This window comes from Sturnira hondurensis, unplaced genomic scaffold (genome assembly GCF_014824575.4).
Source record: "Sturnira hondurensis isolate 20B ecotype Veracruz unplaced genomic scaffold, ASM1482457v3 Scaffold0015056, whole genome shotgun sequence".
Classification (NCBI taxonomy): Eukaryota; Metazoa; Chordata; class Mammalia; order Chiroptera; family Phyllostomidae; genus Sturnira; species Sturnira hondurensis.
In genome coordinates, this window is record NW_028087687.1 from 7,946,775 (window position 1) to 7,971,205 (window position 24,431).

Here is a 24,431-nt window from a genome sequence, read left to right on the forward strand (position 1 = left end):
GACTCACCTAAAGAGCAGCTACCATTAAAGTGATTCTCAATTTTAATATCAAATATCTGTTTGAATGTGGAATGTAGACAGCTCTTACTCACTGACAGAAGTCAGAATTGACTTTCAACTTTGGAAAAGTATATGGCAATGTTCTGTTGCAGCTGCCCCTAAAATCCCACCAGTAGTTTTGTGCCCGATAGAAATGAGAAAGTATGCACATGCAAAGCTTTGACAAAAATGATCAATGTGCATTATTTGGGATTTGACAAAAACATTTAGCATGATTATTCATTGGAATACTGTACAGCAGAGAGAATGCATAAACTGTTCTCATGTGCAATGGCTTGGGGGAACCTCATGTGCATGATACTGAATGAAAGGATACAGACCTGAGAGGATAAAAACAGAACGACTGCAATTCTTTCCACTTTATAAAAACATACTCAACTATCTACCATTTTGCCATCAGTTGTGTTAGTTCCAAAAACAGTTTTTGAAAGCCTAGTTTCCTGATTTTTGTTCAGGGTTTAAATGCGGGAATTTATGGCTTTTTAAATTGTACATTTTAAAATATACATATACATATCTTTAAAAGGGTTTTCTAAAGGCAAAGATTATTTACTATCAGATTATGGTGATTGCGAGATTTCGTTATTAATTTTTTAATTTCTAAAAGTTTCTTATACACACATTTTCAAAATATTATTATAAAATTAACAAAGCATATAATTTCCATAAACCATTTCACTAAATGATTGTCTCTTGTCACCAGAAAGGGCTACCTCGATTATCTATCACAGGTATTGGTAGCAGCCTTCACTCACTACTTTCCCTGTTCCTGCACCAGGAAGCCACACTGACCTGGTTTTCCTTGACGGCATCATCAGGGGCTGCACTGTGTGCAGGGCCTCATAATCATCCAGGCCTCAGGGCCCAACAGCCATTATCTGCGGGAAGGAGATTATGAGAAGGCTGTTCTCTATCCAGTACCTGTGACATCGGGAAAACCCTGCACATACAGAATATTCTTCTCTCTTGTTTTCTCTGAAGTCTTAAATTGTGTTCTGAATCTTCCCCCTTAAACACATAGTTAAAGAAAGCCATTCAATTAGAACATAAATCCTTTGGGAATGAATTTAAATGATCTACATTTTGACAATACATTGCTCCCCATATTCTGGGTGTCACGGGGAGTGGGAGTTACACTACAAGGGCTCCCACGTTTATGGAGGTCTCCTTTGGATCCTGCTTGAAAGGGGTATCACCTGAGGCAGCTGGCATCTCTGGATGAAACATCTATTTCCTTCCTCCACAACCAGGGATTTCCAGACATGAATCATGGCTGTTGAGAACTGCACCCTGTTTACTGACTTCATACTCTTAGGACTCTCTGACAGGCAGGATGTGCAGCAGGGGCTCTTTGTGCTCTTCCTGCTGGTTTATGGCATCACTGTGATGGGCAACCTAGGGATGATCCTGCTGATCAACATGGACCCCCGACTCCACACACCCATGTATTATTTCCTGAGCAATCTGTCATTCAATGATATCTGCTACTCCTCCACTGCTTCCCCTCAAATGCTGGCTGATTTCTTATCTCAGCAAAAGAAGATTGCATACAATTTATGAGTTGTTCAGATGTTCATTTTTGGTACTTTTGGAGACATGGAATGTGTTGTGCTGTCTGTGATGGCATATGACCACTACGTAGCCATTTGTAATCCACTTCTGTATACAACAGCCATGTCTGGAAGAGTCTGCACCCAGCTAGTGGCCATTGTGTACATACAAAGTCTGGTGTACTCTGCAATCTTTACTTATTGCACTATTCAATTGTCTTTCACAATTCCAATATCATCCATCACTTTTTCTCTGACTTCCCACCCTTACTAGCCCTCTCCACCTCAGACACAACCATCAATGAGACAGTGATGTTCACTTACAGTAGCTGTGTTCTTGGGTTCAGTATTGTCACTCTCCTCCTCTCCTACAGCTACATCATAACTTCCATCCTTAGAATGAAGTCAGCCAAGGGCAGACACAAAGCCTTCTCTACCTGTGCCTCCCACTTAACCACTGTGGCTATGTTTTATGGGACACTCCTGTTCATGTATTTCCAACCCAGCTCAAGTCACTCCATGGACACAGACAAAGTGGCCTCTGTTTTCTACACAGTTGTCATCCCCATGTTAAACCCACTGATCTACAGTTTGAGGAATAAGGATGTGAAAGATGCCCTGAAAAAAGCAGCTGGCACTAAATTATGTTCTGATTGAAGCCATGTTTTCAGTAGTTCAGGTATTTGATATGCATTATTATGGGTTCACCAGTGCGTGATGCTAAATATTTTTCATTATTTATCATTGTGTCTAAATTAAACATAGGGACCACTCATTATTGATCTTAATTGATTCAGGTGTTTGATATTCATTATTATTGACTCACCAGGGCCCAATGATAAGTATTTTCCTTTACTTATCATTGTGTCCAATTACACATAGAGAACAGTTATTATTGATCATAGTCTTCTCCCCAAGCTAAGGGAGACTAGTAGTAGGTAAACTTCACTGTTTTTCAAAGAGGATTTTATCCCTCCCTTCTCTCTTCACAGGTAAGTCCCAGTGAGACATCATGGGCTGAGCAGCCCCTCTACCCATGCCAATTCAACTCACCCTCCCAAGGTTCCATTTTTTAAAGTAATGGGTATAATAAACTTGCTCATTTAGGGGGAGTTCATGGGTTGAAATAGGTTTGTTTGTCTTATTCCTATGTAATTGTCTCAATCCATAAATGTTGCATCATAATACTTACAAGTATAAGTAGTAAATAAACAAATGAGAATTTTAAAAAACCTTTGGTCCAAATTGAAATTTTCATTCATGCATGGCCCTTTTCATTCTTCTTCACAAACATTTGTATCTGTCTACTGACAATGCTTTTGTTCCAGGATGTTTTTTTGTTGAATCGATGAATAATGTCCTCTGCAAAACTGAAGCAATAAAGTGCCTTTGTACATTTTTCTAAAAAATACTGAGCTCCCTTCAGTTTTTCATTCTATGCTAATATGTTTATCTTAGACAAAGTTCATCAGTTCTCCTTGTCTTTCAGGCTTGTCTGAATAAGATTTAGGGACAGGGATCACATAGAGAGAACTTTCTGGATCCCCTATTCCTCATTATTCTGCACCGATTTATTAACAACTATTCAAAGAATCAGAAGCTGTAGATTTATATTGCACCTCAGAGTATTCACATCAGCCTCTTGATTTCTCCTCTTGCTCTCAATGTGGCGAACAGACATCACCCTATTAATAAATGTACAGAAATATATGAAGGGAAGTTGGGCTTAGTAACACCAGGACCTCCTCAGGGTCACTGGGAAAGAAACCTGCATCTTGATGTGAGCATAGCTCCACACTAGTTAAAACAAAACTTTAAAAAATGAATTGCCCAATTGGTACATGTTAAATTGTAAAGGCATAGTTATAAACAAAAGTATGTGTTTCATGGAAAAATAGTAGGATTCCATTTGTAATGATTTACATTTGTTATCTGCTTATCTGTGAAATAAACTGGAACAATATTTTACACACAACTTAAATAGTGGTCATTTCTGAGTATGTCATTGCTATCCCAATAGCTTAATTAAATGAATTGCTTGTGTTGTTCTCCTTGCAGTCAATTAACAATGACCAGCTATGAAAAAGAAAACACAATTTCAGATTCCAATAAGTGCTTATTTTATTTTATGTTGTTCTGAGGAAGGGAACAACAGGACATTCTTTTCTGATTCCAGAAGGACAGGATACTGAGTGATAGAAGGCTTTCCATTCAGGTCCTCATCCCTAGTGTTATCTATACCTACAGTGTATGAAAAATGCTGAGTGTCATGTGCTTCCAAGCATGATAAGAATAAAACAGTACATTAAAAGCATGCAATTTTGCCCTGGCTGGTGTGGCTCAGTGGACTGAGCGCGGACCTGGGAACCAAACAACCATGGTTCGATTCTCAGTCAGGGTACATGCCTGGGTTGCAGGCCAATTCCCAGCAGGGGACACACAAGAGGCAACCATACATTGATATTTCTCTCCCTCTCTCCTTTCCTTCCCCTCTAAAGATAAATAAATAAAATGTAAAAAAAAAACTGTGTGATTTTCATCAGGTAACTTGCCTTCAGTTACTGATTGGAGAGTGTTTTAAGACAAAAGTAATTTATTATTCTTACCTCTTTTCTTTTACAATATAAAATAATTTTGTTGCTGTTCATAGAATATTTAACACATCAGAACCTCTGATAATTGTCCAGCCCCCCACTCTCTATTAATTTATTAAAACATACATTTATGAAACATAAATGTATTCATATCTATAAAATGAAATCTCTTTATTTTGTGTAAATTTGGATTGGATGGTCATGATTCATATATATGTTTAGGTGAAAAATATCCAATTTTTAATTATATTTTTCTTTAAAGATACTAAAATAATAGCTTTTACATATACTCAACAAGTGAAATTATTGTTCCTGTTTGTGTCTTATTTTCATTTTAAGGGAATGATCAAATGAAAGAAAGGTTAAGATAAGAACTGGACTTTGAAGTGAGACACACCTGAGTGCAAATTTGTTCAAATCCTTTCCTGTCCCCAGTAAACTCAATAAAAAAAAAAGAGATGAAAAAAATTTTTCCTTGTTATCTGTGTAACCCTAGAGCACTTAATTCTTTTAAGCCTCAGTTTCCTCATCTCTTTATCACAGGCCTAATATATACATTATGAGGAGAAATATATATAATTTCAGAATTTTATGATTCTTGAAGAGAGTTCCTAAGATCATACAGAGTCAACCATCTGCTCATCAGGGGCTAAAGCCCTGCTGCTGAAAGAAGACACTGTCTCCTTGCTGGCCTCATGTCAGGAAGTGAGGTCTCCAGGATCCACCCTCATCTGCAGTAGAGCCTGCTCACCCCATGGTCAGATTCCTGTGTGTATCCTAGCCTCAGGGATTGTGGGCCTCTCTGCCATCCACCTCAGATCTTGTCTGTCCTGACCCTGCCTTCACTCTTAGAGCTGAGTAGAGGTTTTCTCATGGCCACCCATGCTGGCCACACCATCCCCTTGTGCAGGCCAAATCCCTGGACCCACTCTATCAGTCTAATTCCAGAATCCACACTGCCAAGAAATGAGTTCAGATCATTAATCCCAGAGTATCTCATTTCATGCTGTTCTGTCTGTCCCTATCCCAAGGACTATGGCTATCATGGCAAATTAGCTACAAAGGAACCAATATTTATCTATTACAGTGAACTCATGTACTCTGAACATTTCTGCTCAGTATTTAAAAAAAATATTTGATTCTCCTCACTCATAGGTCACCATTCCCTTCTTCTCCATTGAAACCCCACTTAGGCCATACCCCCACCTCACCACTGATCTACCTAGACAAGTCCCTTTTGGGAAAGATAGCTTCCCTTGCAATAAAGGCTACTATAATCTCAATTATAACCCAACATACCTTTTCACTGACAGAAGGCTTTCCTCACTACTCCATCCTCTCTCCCTCTACTCAAACTCACCTGAGATGTATAAGATCTGCCCAGAAGGTATCCAGCCATGGAAAAAAATAGAGACATGTATTGAAGAAGATGCAAGATATAAGAAACGCTGGAAAATAACAAGGACAAAACATCTCAGTGTCCATCAAAGTAGGTACTTTGGGACCTCACACAGTTCTCCCAATAGCCACCATCTGCACTGTCATATTTTTCTCAATCTCTTTGAGGGTCTAAAATCTCTTCCATTTCAAAATTGAATTCAGTTTTGAGAAAGTCTATAAATCTCAGGGTTTCAAATCTGGGCTGGAGGGATTTAAGTCACCTGAGTGATCAGATGTTTAGTCAAAAAACCTGAAGGAGACACGATGCACCAGGGGGCACATTGTCGTGATGAAGCTGCTAGTCACCAGTTGCTCACAGCTGCAGCAGTTTCCACAGGAATGTTCAGCTTAACATTAAATTTGATGCAGAGTCATTGCTCTACTCATTCAGTCATTTTGAATGTGCTGGCACACAGCACACATGCTCACTCAATGGCATCTACTGCCCCCACTGACTAGTGCAGAAAGTGGTCATTGTTCACACAGGTGCATTTTAGTCCACTCTCTTTGGCTGACAATTACACCAATGTGCCGCAAACTTTTCACTTTATATTAACAATGGCTGGACTTTTTCCGGGCATGCCTTGTATACCTTCTTTCAACTTACAGTCCTAATTCAGTAGAGTTTATTCCCAGAAGACAACCACAGTGTCATTCCTCCATCTGTAGGTTCCTCTTCCCATCTCTGGCTCCCAAGCATAGTCTCCTTCAGTAATTTTGTGTAATCAGTTAGTGTTACATGTCAAATCTTTAACCATAGCTCTTTATTTTTGCTCATTTATTAGTATCTCCAAGCAGAAGCACCACCAGGGATGACAGTTAGTGTCTTTGTATAATAATCCAAGCAAATAGCTCTGTGTGGTAAAAATCTGGTCAGCAAAATTTGTTAAATAAAAACTGAAATAATTCTCATGATATCTAAGTGTGTGGCTCCATATGAAGAGGCAGCATACTCAACTGAGCTTGACATCTTCTGTAGAAACACACTCAGAACTGCAGAGGCAATGACAACAATATTCAGTCAGAGTGGCTCCTCCCATCTCACTCTACCTGTGACCTTCAACAAACCATTCTTTCTCTTTGGACTTCAGGTTCCAGTCAGTCAGATGAGGAGCTAAAACTGAATAATCTTAATTATCTATTCAAGTTACTGCATCCTGGATTATATTAACATGAGTCTATCACTGCACATATCCATTGAGCATGATTGGGACAATGACAGACAGCTGAGAATACACTCATACCAGTGGAATGTATTACAGCTGCAGGCCAACTGGACCTGAACTGGAAGTGGCAATGATAGCAGATGGAGAGTTTGGGTGCATGAGTCCCACCACCATCAAGCCAGTCTACTTAACAGGCCTTCCATTCTACATTTCACTGGGAGACACACTTTATAAAAGTGAACATTCAACTTTGTTAGTTGTCGGAAATATCAAATACTCCAAATAATGGCTACAATTAAAGGAAAAGATCCTGTCACTTATTGGTGAGGGTGTTCAACAAGGCATTCACACAAGGGTAGTGTGTTATGGCCAGGTGGGTTGGCAGACTTCATGGAAAACTGTATGATGGTATTTACTAAATCGAAATTTTATATACACATGCACACACATTTTCAACTCCTGGTTTTATATACAAGATAAATGGGTGTTTTTGTCTACCAAAGAGTATTACAAGAGTGTTCACACTGAAATTATTGGAAATAACAAAAGAGAAACAACTCAATACCTACCATGCACATTAAAGTAGATCAATACACAACGATGTAGTTGTAGAAAAGAATGCTCTACACCAATGGGTTCATCTTTGCAACTGAATGCAACAATGTGAACAAGTGTATAACTGCCTACAGCAGCACATGCTTTAGGTGTCTGTTTGTGCTCACTTCAAGATTATTCTACTCTGATGATAATGAAGAATCTAATTACTCCGTTGGATGAAGGGACTAGTGACTTAAGAGGATTTCTGGTGCTCTGAACTGTGTGGCTCAGTTTCTTGTGTATGAAAAGTCACCAGTTTGATTCCCAGTCAGGACTCAGGCCTGGGTTGCAGGTTCAGTCTCCTGTCAGGATGTGTACAAGAGGCGATGAACTGCTGTTTCCCTCTCAAAATGATGTTTCCCTCTCTTTTACTCCCTCCTTTCTCCTCTTTCTAAAAAAAATCAAAATATTTTTTGAGAAGGCTATCCTTGAATGGATGACTTTGGTGATTCTGGTAGTGTTCTATTTGTTGTTTTGTCTTCTTCACAAGGGTATTTATTTTAAATTTATATAGCTATATACTTATCACTTAAGTAATATCATGTATAATACATAACAGAAAGGTTATCCAGAAGGCAAATCTATATATGCACCATTAGATTCTAAGAAACTTCAGAAATTTATTGTTGTAAAAGGTTTAGTTCCAGTGCTGCCTTGTCTACAGTAAAGTCCAGCATATTCTTGGAAATAATTGAAATTTTAAAGAATATTTCTGTGATAACATGTCACTCTGCTCATAAATAATTACTGTATTTTTAAGTAAATATGTCTTACTCATAATATGAACACTTTCTTTTTTAACTGATGTTCAGCTACAGTTGTTTTCATTCTCCCCCACTACTCCTGTCTTCATCACCCATGCCTTCCTCCCATCCTCGATTCTACCACCCTTTGACTTAGTCCATGTTTCCGTTATGTATGTATGTTCATTGATGACCCTTCCCTTATTTTACTCCATTATTCCTCTCCCCTCTTCCCTCTGGTTACTGACAGTTTGTTCTTTATTTCAGTGCTGTTGATTATATTTTGCATGCCTGTTTGTTTGGTTGATTGTGTTCCACTTGTAGGTGAGATCATATGGTATTTGTCTTTCAACTCCTGGCTTATTTCTCTTAGTATAATGCCCTTCAGATCCATCCATGCTGTTGCAAAGAGTAGGAGCTCCTTCTTTCTTTCTGCTGCATGGTATTCCACTGGGTAATTGTACCATAGTTTTTTAATCCACTCACTTACTCACAGGCATTTAGGTTGTTTCCAGTACTTGGTTATTGTCAATCGTGTTGCTATGAACGTTGGGGTGCATAGGTTCTTTTGAATTGATGTTTCAGATTCTAAGTGCATAATCCCAGCTTGGAATTGCTGAGACAAAAAGGCAGTTCCATTTTCTGTTGCCTGAGGAAATCCTTAGTGTTTTCCAGAGTGCATTCCCACCAATAGTGCAGTAGGGTTTCCTTTTCTCCACAACCTCACTGGCACTTGTTTGTTGATCAGTTATACTGGCCATTCTGACTAGTGTGGAGTGATATGTCATTGTGGTTTTAATTTGTATCTCTCTAATGGCTAGCATCCTTTCATGTGTCTTTGGGCTTTCTGTATGTCCTCTTCAGAAATTCTCTGTTCAGGTCCTTTGCCCATTTTTTAACTGGGTTGTCTTTCTTCCTGGAGTGGTGCCCTGTGAGTCCTTTATATATTTTGGAGATCAAACTCTTGTCCAAGGTATCATTTGCAAATGCATTTTCCCATATGGTAGGTTCCATTTTCATTTTGCTGCTTCCTTTAGCTGTGCAGAAGCTTTTTATTTGATAAGATCCCATTTGTTTATTGATTCCTCTATGTCCCTTGCTCTAGGGGAGATAGATATAGGTGAAAATATTTCTGCTTGGAAAATCTGAGATTTTCTGCCTATGTTCTCCTCTAGGACTTTTGTGGTGTTGCCACTTCTAATATTGTTTCCAGGAACTGGGGGATTAGTGAAGCTCATTTCCTTTGGTGCCATTACCAAGCATAAACTACCAGAAATGGAATTGCTTGGTCATAAAGCAGTTTTTTAAATTTATTTCGTTAACTCCATACTGCTTTCCGTGTGACTGTGCCAATCTGCAAGCTCACCAACAGTGCATGAGATACTCCTCTTCTGCATACCAAAAAATACAAATGGCTGTAAGAAAATAGTACAAACAACTTTATGCTAACAAATTGGACAATCAGGAGGAAATAGATAAATTCCTAGAAACATGCAACTTTCCAAGACTGAACCAGGAAGAATCGGAGAATCTGAGTAGACATACTACAACTAGGGGGATTGAAGCAGTAACCAAATAACTTCCAACAAACAAAAGTCCTGGACCACACGGCTTCACAGGTGAATTTTACCAAACACTGAAAGAACACAACATTTTGCGCAACTTTTGTGAATTTAGTGAAAATCTCCGAAAGACTCTAGTTTACTCATTACCTCTAGGTTTCCAATTCTGTATCAAATAATGAGTTTATTAGAAACAACTCAGGATGTATGTATCATAACATATATGATAATATATGGTGATTATTACACATCATAAAACATCTCACTTTGGTAAAACGGCCAAAATTGATTTTATTTACAGTCAAATTTGTATGCTCTTAAAGTTCATCTCTTACAATTTATTTTAAAGAAGAACTTAGCTATGATAAATTATGTATGTATAATTATACTCATATCAAAATTTTTGGTATAACAATTCTCTATAAACCTACAGGATACTAGGAAAAGAAGAATGAATAAATTAATGTAAAAAAGGTTGCATTGATGTTATTCAGAATAACTATTTGCATATAAGCTATATTTATTCTGATGTAATTTTTGTTTGAATATTAAAAATCTCATGAGACAACAAAATTTAGTTTTCCCTAATCACCATGATTATAGTCAGCTTTTTGTGTGTTTACAAGATCTTTATTTTGTAAAAATATTTAATGTGAGAGTACTTGTATATGCATGTCTTTGTGTGCAACTTGAGTGGTTATTTTTATAAATATGAGATGGAAACAATACACCTGTATAAGATTTGGTGAGCTAGACGTAAAGAGCCCTCAATACACTCATTTTACTATTGCTAAGTAAGTACAATACTAGGCAATAAGGTAGGGAGGGACAAAAGCAACACTTTAAAAAGGTCCATGCCTTAATCACTCAGCCTGTAGGGAATAACAGACGATAGAACATCTTGTTATACCTGTCACTTATTCCTGAGAGACCAGCACCCCGGTCCACACACAGCCATGGTGATATAAACCAGATGACTGAGGGGACAGTGCTGAACCCTCTGGCAGACAGAAAGCAGGCAACAAGGAAGTCTGTGATCTGGAACAGGTAGATTTTATCATGGTTTTCTCATTTCTATTTTAGATTTCTTTAGTTTTTCTATCTTTATTCAACAGAAATCATATTATAAAACTAATGGAGGGAAAGAAATATTATACAAGCATTTACTTACTTTTATCAATCTCATTATTTTAAAGACATTCATAAATGGCAAGGAAGAATAAAATGTGAGTATTATTTATGAAGGTGGTTGGACATTTTTTGTTTTTACTCTCTTACCTGTACTTTCACATGTTTTATAAATATTTCCAGTTTAAAGTGAAGTTTTTTAAAATTCATTTTATTTTTAGAGGGGAAGGGAAGGAGAGAGGGAGAGAAATATCAATGTGTGGTTGCCTCTCGCATGTCTGCCACGGGGGACTGGCCAGCAACCCAGGCATATGCCTTGACTGGGAATCGAACCATGATCCCTTAGCTCGCAGGCCTGTGCTCAATCCACTGAGCTACACCAGCCATGGCTAAAATGAAGTTTTTAAAAAATATATCTCTATAAGCACCAATAATTAGGTGAGTTCAGACCAAGAGTTTTGGAGAGTTGCATATGTATCACTACATAATCATTCAGATGTAATTTTTTGTTTATTCTACATTCTGCTCCATTTCTCATATTTCCACAGAATAGAAGAGGTCACATACTATGTTATATATGATATGTCTGGTTTGTGTAAAATATAACAGCAGAAGACAGAATTTAATTGATCTTTTTTTTAACCAAAAGGAAAAGACCAACTTTTTTTAACCAAAGGAAAGCAGATTTCAGGAATTCTCAAGAGGGAGGGGATCAAGAACACAGTCAAACAATTTTACAGTTTCTAGGGAATTGGGATGGAGCCCAGTTCAGCTGTAAATCTCTCTGAGGTTATGGGACCAGGGACACATGAAGACTTTATCTTGTATCTTGCACATTTGATCTTTTGGTGAATAGATTAAGTGGAGTCTAGCAGATTAGAGTAGAGGGTCTCACACAGTAAACCTCACTTGCCTCTGGGTCACCTCTTCTACTAGGATACCTACTATCAGGTCCCAACACACCTCCCCTGAGCAGTGCTGTCAGAGGGGGCATGGTTAGTCCTACATGTTCCAGTGTGTGCACTCTAACCTATCATCCACGGCGACCCCTCCAACTTCTTCTCTAGTCAACCTTCCCTGCTCTGGGAGTCCTGGATCACAGACTATCTTTATCCGTTGTTGACTGAGGCTGGATAAGACCAGGGGAAAATGGGGAAGTGGGGACACGATACATCAAGAAACAAGCCAGAGATCTGCCTGCTTTACAGTACTGGATAATAAGGGAAAAATCAAGAAATATATTTGTTATCAGCATGTCTCACTTCACTATGCTTCTTTATTGCAGAATATAACAACACAATGCATCAAGAAAAGAAACAACCTTGTAATTACATATGGGTTATCTGAACCAAATCATTCTAAAACCACATGGTCAACTCTGAGGACATCAATTTCTTAATCTATAAGATAAAACAATACTATATAGTTAGGTAAGGAAATAAAATGATTTCTTTTGTATCAAAGTGTGCTACCTATTCTATATAAGCTGTATTATTATCATTTTATCAATTCACATTAAATTGGCAATATTGCAGAGTCAGTTTACTTACAGAGAATGTGCATTGTTGAGCTCTTTTTCTAACTACTGACAAATAGAAGGAACCACCAGTTTAACTGCTTAGACACTCAGATGATTTTGCCCTCCACTTGCATTTCCTTCCTCCACAACCAGAGATTTCCAGACCTGAGTGATGGCTGTTGAGAACTGCACTGTGTTTACTGACTTCATACTCTTAGGACTCTCTGACAGGCAGGATGTGCAGCAGGGGCTGTTTGTGCTCTTCCTGCTGGTTTATGGCATCACTGTGATCGCCAACCTAGGGATGATCCTGCTGATCAACAGGGACCCCCGGCTCCACACACCCATGTATTATTTCCTGAGCAATTTGTCTTTCTGTGATGTCTGCTACTCCTCCTCTGTCTCTCCCAAGATGCTGGCTGATTTCTTATGTGAGCAAAAGAAGATTGCATATAATTTGTGTGTGGTTCAGATGTTCTTTTTTGGTGCCTTTGCGGCTGTGGAATGTGTCATGCTGTCTGTAATGGCGTATGACCGTTATGTAGCCATTTGTAATCCACTTCTGTATACAGTTACCATGTCCAGGAGAGTGTGCATTCAACTCGTGGCCACTGCCTACACTGTAGGTTTCATGGATATCACCATCTTTACCTATTTCACAACTCAATTGTCATTCTGCAATTCCAATATCATCAATCACTTTTTCTGTGACTTCCCACCCTTACTAGCCCTCTCCACCTCAGACACAACCACCACTGAAATAGCGTTGACTGTTTCCTGTAGTTGTGTTGTGGGGTGCAATGTCATCACTGTTCTCCTCTCCTACAGCTACATCATAACTACCATCTTTCGCATGAAGTCGGCTGAGGGCAGACAAAAAGCCTTCTCTACCTGTGCCTCCCACTTAACCGCTGTGGCTGTATTTTATGGGACACTCTTTTTCATGTATTTCCGACCTAGTTCGAGTTACTCCATGGACACGGACAAAGTGGCCTCTGTTTTCTATTCAGTTGTCATCCCCATGTTAAACCCACTGATCTACAGTTTGAGGAATAAGGATGTGAAAGGTGCCCTGAAAAAAGCAGCTGGCACTAAGTTATGTACTGGGTGAAAGTTTGTTCAATCAAAAAGGTTTTATTTATAGATGTTGACAGCTAACATTTATGGACATGGCACAGTTTTATGTAGTCTCACAAACAGAATTCTGGATATTTCCTTAACCACCTTTGTGCCTAAATTGAATGTAGAGAATAGTCATTATGAACCTTTATTTCTTTGAACTAAAGGAGTAATAGTTTTACTCTGTTGTTTTGCAAAGAGGATCTTTGTGTACTACTCTGCTCTCTTCATGAATATACATATATCCCAGAGTGATGTGGTCATAGTGCCATCTTTCTTCATGTTTAAAGTTCCACTTTTTTAAGCAATGATTTTAATAAACTTGGTGAGCCAGAATGGAGTTTTAATAGTTTAAGTTAGCTTTCATTTTCTTCTTCCTATGTGCTTGTATCGTCCTATACATTTCCCATCACAACACTTAGAAGTAATAGGTAGTAAATGAATGAATAAGAATAAATTATAATTCTGCCTTAGCTCAAAGTCCCATAAATGCAAGATTCTTGTGTGTCTTGTTCACCAGTATTTCTACTTTGTTATTTACAATGCTTATTTTCAGGATGCCATTCAAAGGTATTTATTGAATGAATGAAGATGTGTCCCGAGCAAGGCAGATGTCAAAAGCAGCCTTTGTGAATGAAAAAGAAAATTACTTTGTTTTGTTTTATTCTAGCAGGTGCATTTCACACAGAATCCTCCAATTTTTCTTCTTTGCCCAAGGCTGAGTAAGTGTCAGGGACACAGATCATGTGATGTGGACCACTTCTCAGATCCTCTATTTCTGATCATTCTACCCCAGGGGTCGGCAGAATCAGCAACTCTAGATTTGTTTGGAACAACACAGCCTTCACATCAGGCTGTGGATTTGCCCTCTTGCCCTCCCTCTGGGGAACAGACACACTCTCTTGACAACTGTACAGAAGCTGCATGAATGATGCTTGGGCATCTAGGACCTTGACCTTCTCTAATACCCACTATCCCCTTAGTGTATAAAGTGTGCTCCATGTGTGTACTTTATAATATGTCGATAGCATTATACTAATTAACTTTTATATTTATTTATTTATTTATCTTTAGAGGGGAAGGAGAGAGGAAGAGAAACATCAATGTATGGTTGCCTTTTGTGTGTCCCCTGCTGGGAGTTGGCCTGCGGGGAACTGGACTACAACCCAAGCGTGTGCCCTGACTGGCAATCGAACCTCAATCATCTGGTTCGCAGGCCCGTGCTCAATCCACTGAGCTACACCAGCCAGGGCCTATACTAATTAACTTTTAAAAAAACATGAAATTCCCTATTGATATAGTTTAAGTTGAAGAGTTATTAACAAAAATTTATGTTCTATGGAGAAAAGAACAAATAACCAAGTAGTATTTACATTAGTATTCCAGTTGTGATGCCACAAATTAGTTCTCTGTCAATCTGTGAAATAAACTGAAACCTTAGGCTAAACACAATTTAATAGTGCTCATTGCTTAGTGGTTTGATGTTAAGCGATGCTAAGATCTACTTTAATAACTTAAGGTGATTATATTTGGTATTTACACTACCATTGAATAAATATTAATACTGTTATAAAAACATTGTATAATCTCAGGTCCACAGAATGTTCATTTAATTTTAAGGTTGCCATTTTATTAAAAAACCTGGAGGCTCTCTCTTCTCCATGGAGGACAGAATAATAGACTGCACAAGTCAATGCCTTCTCATTTAGGTCCTTTTCTCTTTATATACACACACACACACCACCTTCCTTTAACATGTAAGGTGTGTTTAATGTATATTCTTCAAACATTATAAGAATGAAACAACACATTTCTCAGCTTCGGTTAAATGTCCCACTCTTAAATCATGGACAACTCTCTCTTTTACGCATTGTACTAATACCATTCTGTTATTATATCACCAGCTCCAATATATTATTGTGAGAGTTTTTAGCTGAAGGACTGGGCACTCCATGTCTATTATCCAAAGCACCTGAATAGTGTCAGTGACACAAAATGACAAAACAGACAAATGTATTCAAAAATGAAGTATTAGATAACATTTTACCTCTTGTTCAATGCCACTAAAGCAACAAATCTCAGGGTATGAACCTTGACAATACATATTTCATCATTCTCCAGAAAGTGTATAAATGGCTGTGGACACTAATGTGATGGATCTGTAAAGATCTACGTATGACTTATACTCTAAGTAAAGAGCATTCATCTCTGAACATTCCTCAGATTTGTCTATTTCATCTATCTCTGCTCCAGTTTCCACCAGAAAAATATTATGAGCAACAGTATAGTAGAATGCATTGTATTTTAAAAGTATTATCTAAAAACATATATTTTATAAAAGATCATACTCACAGGGTGGGTGGAAGTGGATGAGAGCATAAGGGTGATAAATGGTAATAAAAAAACAATGAAAATAAGCCATTAAAATATCCTCATGCAAATGATCTACATTAGCAGAATCAGCTTTTAATGGCTGTTATTTCTACACTTTGTTGAATATCCACCAGCCTAACAATAGAAAAATATTTGAAACACACATTTACTGGGTCATTATTCATGTAAATTGTATGTAACATTTGTGAGAATGTAGAAAAACATGTCTATACCTATATAGATTAGATAGATAGATAGATTTCAAATACATATATAGATATATATGTACAGTACAAAAATTTTGTACCAGGGGAATCAATGTTATAAAATTAAAGAAAAGAAGTTATACTCTCCCCCCCTCAAATGCCACTTTGACCTACTGATTACTTTCAAATGCAGTTACTCAAAAAAGCTGGTGTCTTGTCATACATTGGAGGCAACCAGGGCCCCTTGGTTCACATCCTTTGCATTGATTCTGAAGTACTGTGATAGAAAATGTTGTGAATCATTTTGTCTGTGATCCTCTCCCCTGGATAAGCTAGACTGTGCAGGCACATCATTTAGTGAGTGGCATCTCTCCACACAGGGCAACTAATGGAAATCGTTTCATCGCATTATCACCTCCTACTTCTTCACCCTTTTCTCAGTCTTAAATCTGCTTTGTCACTGGGAGGAGGAAAACTTTCTCTCTGTGGGCCTCTCACCTGACTTCTGTGTCCACCCATGAGGGGGTCTTCTCCCAGTATTGGTAAATTGATCACAAATCTACACCATGGTCATCCTCATGCTGAACCTTTTGATTCATAGTTTGACAAACAAATAAATAAGTGACACCACCAAGGAATCCACAGGACTAAAGGTAGGTTCCAGCAATGGAGTATAGCTGGTTGTTTTGAGGATATACTAAATACCTCATAAAGTGTGTGTGTGCATGTGTGTGCAATCATGTGTAGATTATCCATTGACAAGAGTAGATTAATGGATGAAGGGAGAAGCCAGATTCCCTTGATTCATATGCCAGCTCTGTACCCAGGTATTGAGTGGCATATTGAATAAGTAACTTAGTTTTTCTATACATCAGTTACTATCTGTGAATTGGGGAGAATATAGTACCTGTGTCATTGATTATTACACGATTAACTAAGTGAAGGTTGAGAAGACTGCCTAAGGCACTTGAAGCACTTCATAGATGTTTGTCATATGTATATAGTCTATGATTCAAATAACAATCTCAGAATTATACTCAAGAGAAACCAATGAATCTATTCAACCAAACACATGTATAAATTATTCCATTGAATTATTTACAGCAGTATAAATGTGAAAACAACTCAGTTTTTCTCAACACACTAAATCAGGAGTTGACAAACTTTTCCTTAAAGAGATAAGTAGTGCCTTTTTTAAATATTTGTAGGCTATGAATTTTTCCACAACCACTGAGAAGTGTTTTTGTTTCGTAAAAGAAAACATCAACAATGTATAAAGAAATGCTGCATCCCAGCTTCAAAAAAACTTTATGTGCTATACTTTGCTGACCCATAGTCTACATTTGGCAATATTACTTCATGATAAGTTTGTACATTGGAAAAATACACAGCAGTGAAGATGAATAAAGTACTTCCACATACAATAGCACAGAGATATTTTACAAACATACTGTTGAGTGAAACAAGCCAGAGGAAGATGTGTAAAACATTATATGACTTGACTAGTGTATATCTCAAAAAATACAAACTGATCCATTGTATTGGACATCAATTTTTGATGGGTGTGGGGGCAATTTCTGAGATGCTAATAATGTTCTTTTCCTTTTGGCTTGGTTCTGGGCTCAGAGGCCAATGTATTTTTTTCTCGGCCAACTTTCTTTCAGTGACTTCCACTACCCAACAGCAACTGGACCCAAAACACAGGTAGGTTTCTTTGCCAAGAAGTCAATTCTCTTCTGTGAATGTTCTCTGCAATTCTTGATCTTCTGCACTTTTGCAGCGTCTGTCCATCTAAATTTGCTGGTGATGACCCTTGATAGGCACAAGACCAGTAGCAACCCCTTCCCCTTTACATTCACAATGTTCAGCACAGTGTGCACCCTGATCATGGCTGGGGGGCACATGATGGGAATTATGGATACTTCAATAACTACAATGTTAATATGCTACTTAGGTTCCTGTGGGTCAAATGAGATTAACCATTTCTTCTGGGATGGCCCACCTCACCTTCTGCTATACTGATGAGATTTTCAGGTGAATGAGTTTGTGATATTCACAATTTTGGGCTTCATTAATTGATTACTGTATCAGGACTTTTTGAAATGTGTCCTTTCCTAAATACTCCATGCTCTCTTTTACATCTTGAATATATATGTGGTACTCTCTTTTGTACAAGTGCTATGGACTTCTAGTTATTAAATTTTTATTTAATTAATCTTTTTTTGTACTTTAATTTTTTAAAACTTTCTGAGAGTTTCTAAAGTGACTGTTGCACTTCTATGTGATTTTATTCCACAGGGACTCCTGCAGATTTTGTACTGAGGAAGCTTATCATCTAGTGGAAGTGACAAATTTTGATAAATAATCATTCAAATCACTTATAATAAACTACAATAATGTCATAGTGAAAAAAGGCTAGTCACTATATATCCAAAGCACACCAATCAAACAGAAAGAAGAAAGATAAAATGTGTTCCCTTCTATGAAAAGAATTACCTTCAATCAAAAAGATAAGTGGGAATTAACTGAGAGATTCAAATGGTTAGAGAAACATTCTAGGCAGATGGATCATGCTATTAGAGAGGCCATGAGTTGGACAAAACCATGTCATTTCTCTGGGATTTAAAAGCTTAATGAAGACCAGTGTAGCTAAGGTCTGAAAAGCAAAGGGGACTGGCCTCATGAGTCAATCCCTGTGCTGCAATTCACAATTCACTGGCTTCCTCCAGGGGCTGTCCTTCCCTCCAGCACTCTCTAAATTGGTCCATACACCTTCATGTGCCTTGGGAAACTCTCTTTCCTAATCACTGCCATGGAGGTGGGGTTTCAGGTAGTCGGAGATTCAGGACTGTGCATTCTATTTCTTTACCCAAGCACTAGCACAGCACCTGAAAGAAAGATATCAAACATGTTCACTGTTGTTGAGTGTTTTTACATCTAAGGCAGAAAAAATTCACCGACAGCCTAGTATGTGCCTTCAAACATGTTCAAACATGTATCAAACATGTTCACTGTTATTGAGTGTTTTTACATCTAAGGCAGAAAAAATTCACCGACAGCCTAGTATGTGCCTTCAATTCAGTTTTTTAGAACCACAGTTTTTGAGAACCACAAGAACATAGAGTGGTTGTGGATGTTAAAATAAGGGAATGTTAAAGACATACAGATAAAATATTTAGAAAATAAATAAACTAAACAGCATTTATCAAGATATTTTAGAACTTCACATGCCTCTGCTCAGCATTGTTGATGATCAAGTCACTGGAAATGGCTTGTTTAGCAAACAGGGACAAGGACATAAATTTGAAGGACCACACAAGAAACAAGGGCAAGGAAATATTTACACAAACCAGAAGTCATTCAATTTCTAAATGCCCTTACAAAATGCCTTTGAGTGAAAATGATAGGGTACTCAAAGAGTTGGAAAATTTTAGTTTAAGGTAAATAGTTAAAAGCTTAGAAAGTAATGCATATGTTAAAGCTATTGTTTCAGAAGGTACAGATAGATAAGGCCTCTTCTGGTTTCTGGGAGAGACAACCAAGCTCCTGGGGCACTGTTAAAGACCACTGCCCAGGAGAAAAGTAGAGGCATTCAGACAATTGTATTCCAGGGAGGGGAGGCAACCACCCACTTGTGGGAACAGCTAACTGTCCAGGGCAGGAATTATCTAAACTGTAGCATTAGATAATCATATTTCTTTCACCTGAATTCTAAACCCCCTCATAGCTCCTTGTTTATTCCCTGTTGAAAAAATGTTGGCTTGGAAAAAAATCTGAGAGAGTTTTGTTTTAGGGTGCAAACACGCCATCTTCCCAGATGCCTGGCCATCTGAATAAAGCACCCATACAGATTCAATCCCTGTTTCTGCTTATTGGGTTTGGCAGGTGACAGGCAGCACAAACATGGTGTCTTTTCCAGTTCAAAACATTTCATATTGCTAGGGAAACCCAAGGAGGTCAATGAGACAGCTCTGTTCTCTAAGGAGGTACTGTTTCTGGGATTCTGAGACACAGTATGGCAGAAGAACAACAGGAGATTCTTGTTGTGGTAATAACATGTCCATTTTAACCCATGGCCTTGGAAATTTTCCCTCTGGACTGGGTCCTATCTTGAGCAGCAACATGGCAGGACTGCAACTGGACTAGACCATCTCTGCCCAAGCAGAGATGGGTGTCAACCCTACAAGCACAAAAATAGTAGCATTGAACTGGCACACGATTCCCCTATAAGACAACTGAAATGTATTTAAAATCAGATTGCATATGCTTGTAGATACTATAAATAGACATGAGTCTAATGTTTGAAGTAAAGATAACTTAAAAGAAGGGAGGAGGCAGGTTTTAGCGATTCTGATAATGTTCTGTCTCTTGGTCTGGATACTGATTACTAGGATATTTTTTAAAAACAAGATGAATACTTACCATTTAAGTATTTTCTGTATGTACATGCTGTACCATGACTCACCTTAAGAGCAGCTACCATGAGAAAGATTCTCAATATCAATATGAAATACCTGTTTGAATGTGGAACATCTACACCTCTCACTCACTGATGGAATTCAAACCTGGTGTTCAACTATATAGCAGTTGGAAAACTATATAGCAGTTTTCTGTTGTAGCTGCTCCTAAAATCCCACCAGTAGTTTTGTACCCAAGAGAAATGAGGAAGTATGCAGATGCAAAATTTGTACAAAAAATGATCGATGTAGCATTATTTGGTATTTGACAAAAACATTTAACATGATTATTCATTGGAATACTGCAGAGCAAAGAGAATGTATAAACTGTCCTCACATGCAATGGCTTGGGGGAACCTCATGTTCATAGTGCTGAATCAAAAGATAGAGACATGAGAGAATAAAAGCAGAATGATTGTAAATCTGTACACTTTATGAAAACATACTGAACTATTTACCATTTTGGCATTGATTGTGTTAGGGTCCAAAAACAGTCTTTGAAAGGCTGGTTTTCTGATTTTTGTTCAGGGCTTGGGTGCAGAATAAAAAAGGTGGAGATAGCCTAGGGACTTAGATAATCATATTAAGTAATAATCAGATGTAATGATTCCACCCTCTGTTTTGAATTGCACCCCTATCTTTGGGAAGAGTTGCTGGTCCTGGGGGTGGAAACAAAAATCCAACAGTTAGAAAACACAAGATTCTCACCCCAAAGCTCAATTATAATGTAAATTTTGGGGTGTAGACTGAATGCAAAGTCTTTATTCTTGAGTTAAAAACAAGCCCTGGTGTATTTGTCATAAATACCACATGGTATAAAACATAAATTTAAAGTGTGAATGTTTATAAGAAGACGGAATATAATGTTTTATTGAAATCAATAAGTCCCCTATCAGAAACCTGGTCTTATTTTTAGTTTTTGATTAAATTACTCAAAAGGAAAATGTTTTATTCTTTTATTTTTTAATTTTTTTTTCAAGTACAGTTTTCTTTCTTGTATTCCCAGCCCTGCACCCCCCCAGTGCTCCCCACCCCCCTCCCATCTCCGCCTCCCGTCTTAGTTATTGTCCATGTGTCTTTCATACTTATTCATGTGAGTCCATCCCCTTTTACTCTGTGCTTCTCTCCCCTCTACCCTCTGGACCCTGTCAGCCCGTTCTGTATTTCAGTGTCTTTGGTTACATTTTGCTTGCTTGTTTGTTTTGTTGTTTACATTCCTGTTAAAGGTGATATCATATGGTATTTGTCTTTCACTGCCTGGCTTATTTTTTTTTTACATAATCCAGACATCATTCCTCAAGCATATATAAATATCATAATTAAATATTATAATATTTTATTTTCTTGTTGTATAAAATTTTCTAGCCCATAAGTTTTATAAGTGCAAAAGGTATGTCTAAGTAGTTTCCATTTGAATAAATTTAGAAGCTGTATGAACAGCTGCTAAAATAATACCAAGAATAAACTATATGTTCAAAAGATATTCCAAAAGACTGACTAATGAAATTATGAATAAATGAATGAATAAATACAATAGCCATCTTAGAGCGGTGAAATAAAACAGTATTTTTTGGCTTTAGAGCCATAATCTACCTGTAATATAATTTTAACTTTGGTAAAGAGGCAGTGACAACATGCATATCATTCTCTAGAATAGTCTGATCTTTAGGGCAGGACACAATTGTTCTTTCTTCACCTTGGTATATTTAAGAAGGCTATGGCACATTGTAAGCTTTAGAAGTAATCAAGGAATAGACAAACTGTGAACAATAAAGAGGAAATTATGAAGATTTTTCACCAACTTCAAATTATTGTCATAATAAATTTAAATGGGGGTTCTTTTCAGGCTCCCATAGCCCCATGAAGGTTGTAGGGTGGCTTCCTCTCTAACATCCATTGGATATTGCCTTCCATGTGACCACAGACACAGTCTGTACTCTTCTCAGTTAACACGACTCTCATTTCTTATCAGTTCTGCCAACTTCCCATCTATTTAGCATTCTTATAACACTGTAAAGATTTTTTAAAAACTAATTCTTTTATGCTTTTTGGTATTGATGCTTCATGTTACAAGTTGATCTCTCATTTAAGTCCTATTTTCCATTTCCTAAGTGTTGATTAGGATACTTGGTAAATTTACCTTGGGCAAGCAGTCAGAACTCTAAGATAGTGCTATCATTGAATCACAAGATTCACCTTCCAAAACATGTTTAAGAAACACACACATGTCTATATGCACACATACACACAGAAATAACCATATAAGTATCATATTTTTTTAAAGATTTTATTTATTTATTTATCTTTAGAGGGGAAGGAGAGGGAGAGAAACATTAATGTATGGTTGCCTTTCATGGGTCCCCTGCTGGGAGTTGGCCTTCAGGGAACTGGCCTGCAACCCAGGCATGTGCCCTGACTGGGAATCGAACCGCGATCCTCTGGTTCGCAGGCCCGCGCTCAATCCACTGAGCTATACCAGCCAGGGCTAGTATCATATATTTATCACTCACATTAAATAATAGTTTTATCTTATAAGATTCATTATTTTAAAGCAATGCACAACTACGTATAAGCTAAATTTCTGTTGAAACAACCTCTCATTCTCATTCCCCCCATCCATCTAGAGCAACAGCTATTAACAATTTCAAACTTTCTGTTTGTAAATATTTTCATTTAGTGTTATTGTGGTATGAACATTTAACATGACATCTACCCTCTTAAAAAATTTTAAGTAACACATACAGTGAACTACAAGCACACTGTTGTATAGATATTTCCAGGATGCAAACTGGAAATAGCTTTTTCATAACTAAGACTTTATGCCTGTTGAATAGCAACAGCTATTTCCCATCATCCCACTCCCTGTAAACTGCCATCCTACCCTCCACTTCTGTGTATTTGAATGTTTTAGATACCTCATGTAAAAGGTACATGCAGTATTTGTATTTCTGTGGCTAGCTTATTTCACCTATTATAATGCCCTAAGGATTGTGCATCTTTTTTTAAATAAAGGGTGTTTACTTTCATATTCTTGGGTACATTGATATATATCTCTATATACACACATATAAGCACACCATATAATGTATGTACATTATAAATATGTATATACAATGTATATGTAAACATGTATATATAATGTATGCACACATAATATATAATAGTGATATGGTTCTAAAGTGTATTTCATTGTATCTTAAAATTTATATACATGGACTTAAAATGTTTACATCATTTTGTGTTTGGTATATATATTTCTCAGTAATCCTATTTTGAGATTTAATTATCCTGATTTCTATGGGTTTGGTTCATACATTTAGAGTAGATGGACATTTTAGTTGCTTCTAAATCTTCTCTATAATAAACAATAATAAAGTTTACACATTTTTGTGCCTCGCTTGATAGTCCCGGACTTCTTAATTTTTGCCAATAAGTGTAGAAGTATTTTACATCATTTTACATTCATACTTTTCAAGTAATTATTAATGTTAAATATGTTCATTAGCCTACAGGTCACTCTGAATTGTCCATTAACATTCTTTACCCACAGTTCTATAAAATATTAATTTATTTTTTAAAATATAACAGAAAGGTACTTGTATCTATTTCCTCTTCTCTATGGCTAATTCTTTTATTGTATTTGTGATTATTTTTTTATTTAGACCTTTAAAATTGTAAAGCAAAAACTTATCCATCTTTGTGATTTTAGCTGTGTTTAAGGATCCCTTCTATTCCAAATCAGTCTCTCTCTCTCTCTCTCTCTCTCTCTCACACACACACACACACACACACACACACACACACAGCCAGTCTTCATTATCACCTGTATGATTTGGATATGTGAGGTTGATGAATATTGGTGACTATGGTTTAGTTTTGACATTTTAAGGAGGCATGCATGGTGGGGTGAACCTTCT

The 24,431-nt window shown here is 37.3% G+C and overlaps 1 protein-coding gene and 1 pseudogene across 1 annotated transcript; both read left to right on the top strand.

Moving 5' to 3' along the window:
- Window positions 1-1,329: 1,329 nt before the first annotated feature.
- LOC118999670 (olfactory receptor 1044-like) lies at window positions 1,330-2,267 on the top strand (annotated as a pseudogene).
- Window positions 2,268-12,467: 10,200 nt separating this feature from the next.
- On the top strand, window positions 12,468-14,410 carry LOC118999671 (olfactory receptor 8U9-like). Its single transcript, XM_037064375.1, has 2 exons — window positions 12,468-13,440; window positions 14,300-14,410. The coding sequence occupies exons 1-2, from the start codon at window positions 12,532-12,534 to the stop codon at window positions 14,408-14,410; spliced, it is 1,020 nt and encodes a 339-aa protein (XP_036920270.1). The 5' UTR covers window positions 12,468-12,531.
- Window positions 14,411-24,431: the final 10,021 nt, after the last annotated feature.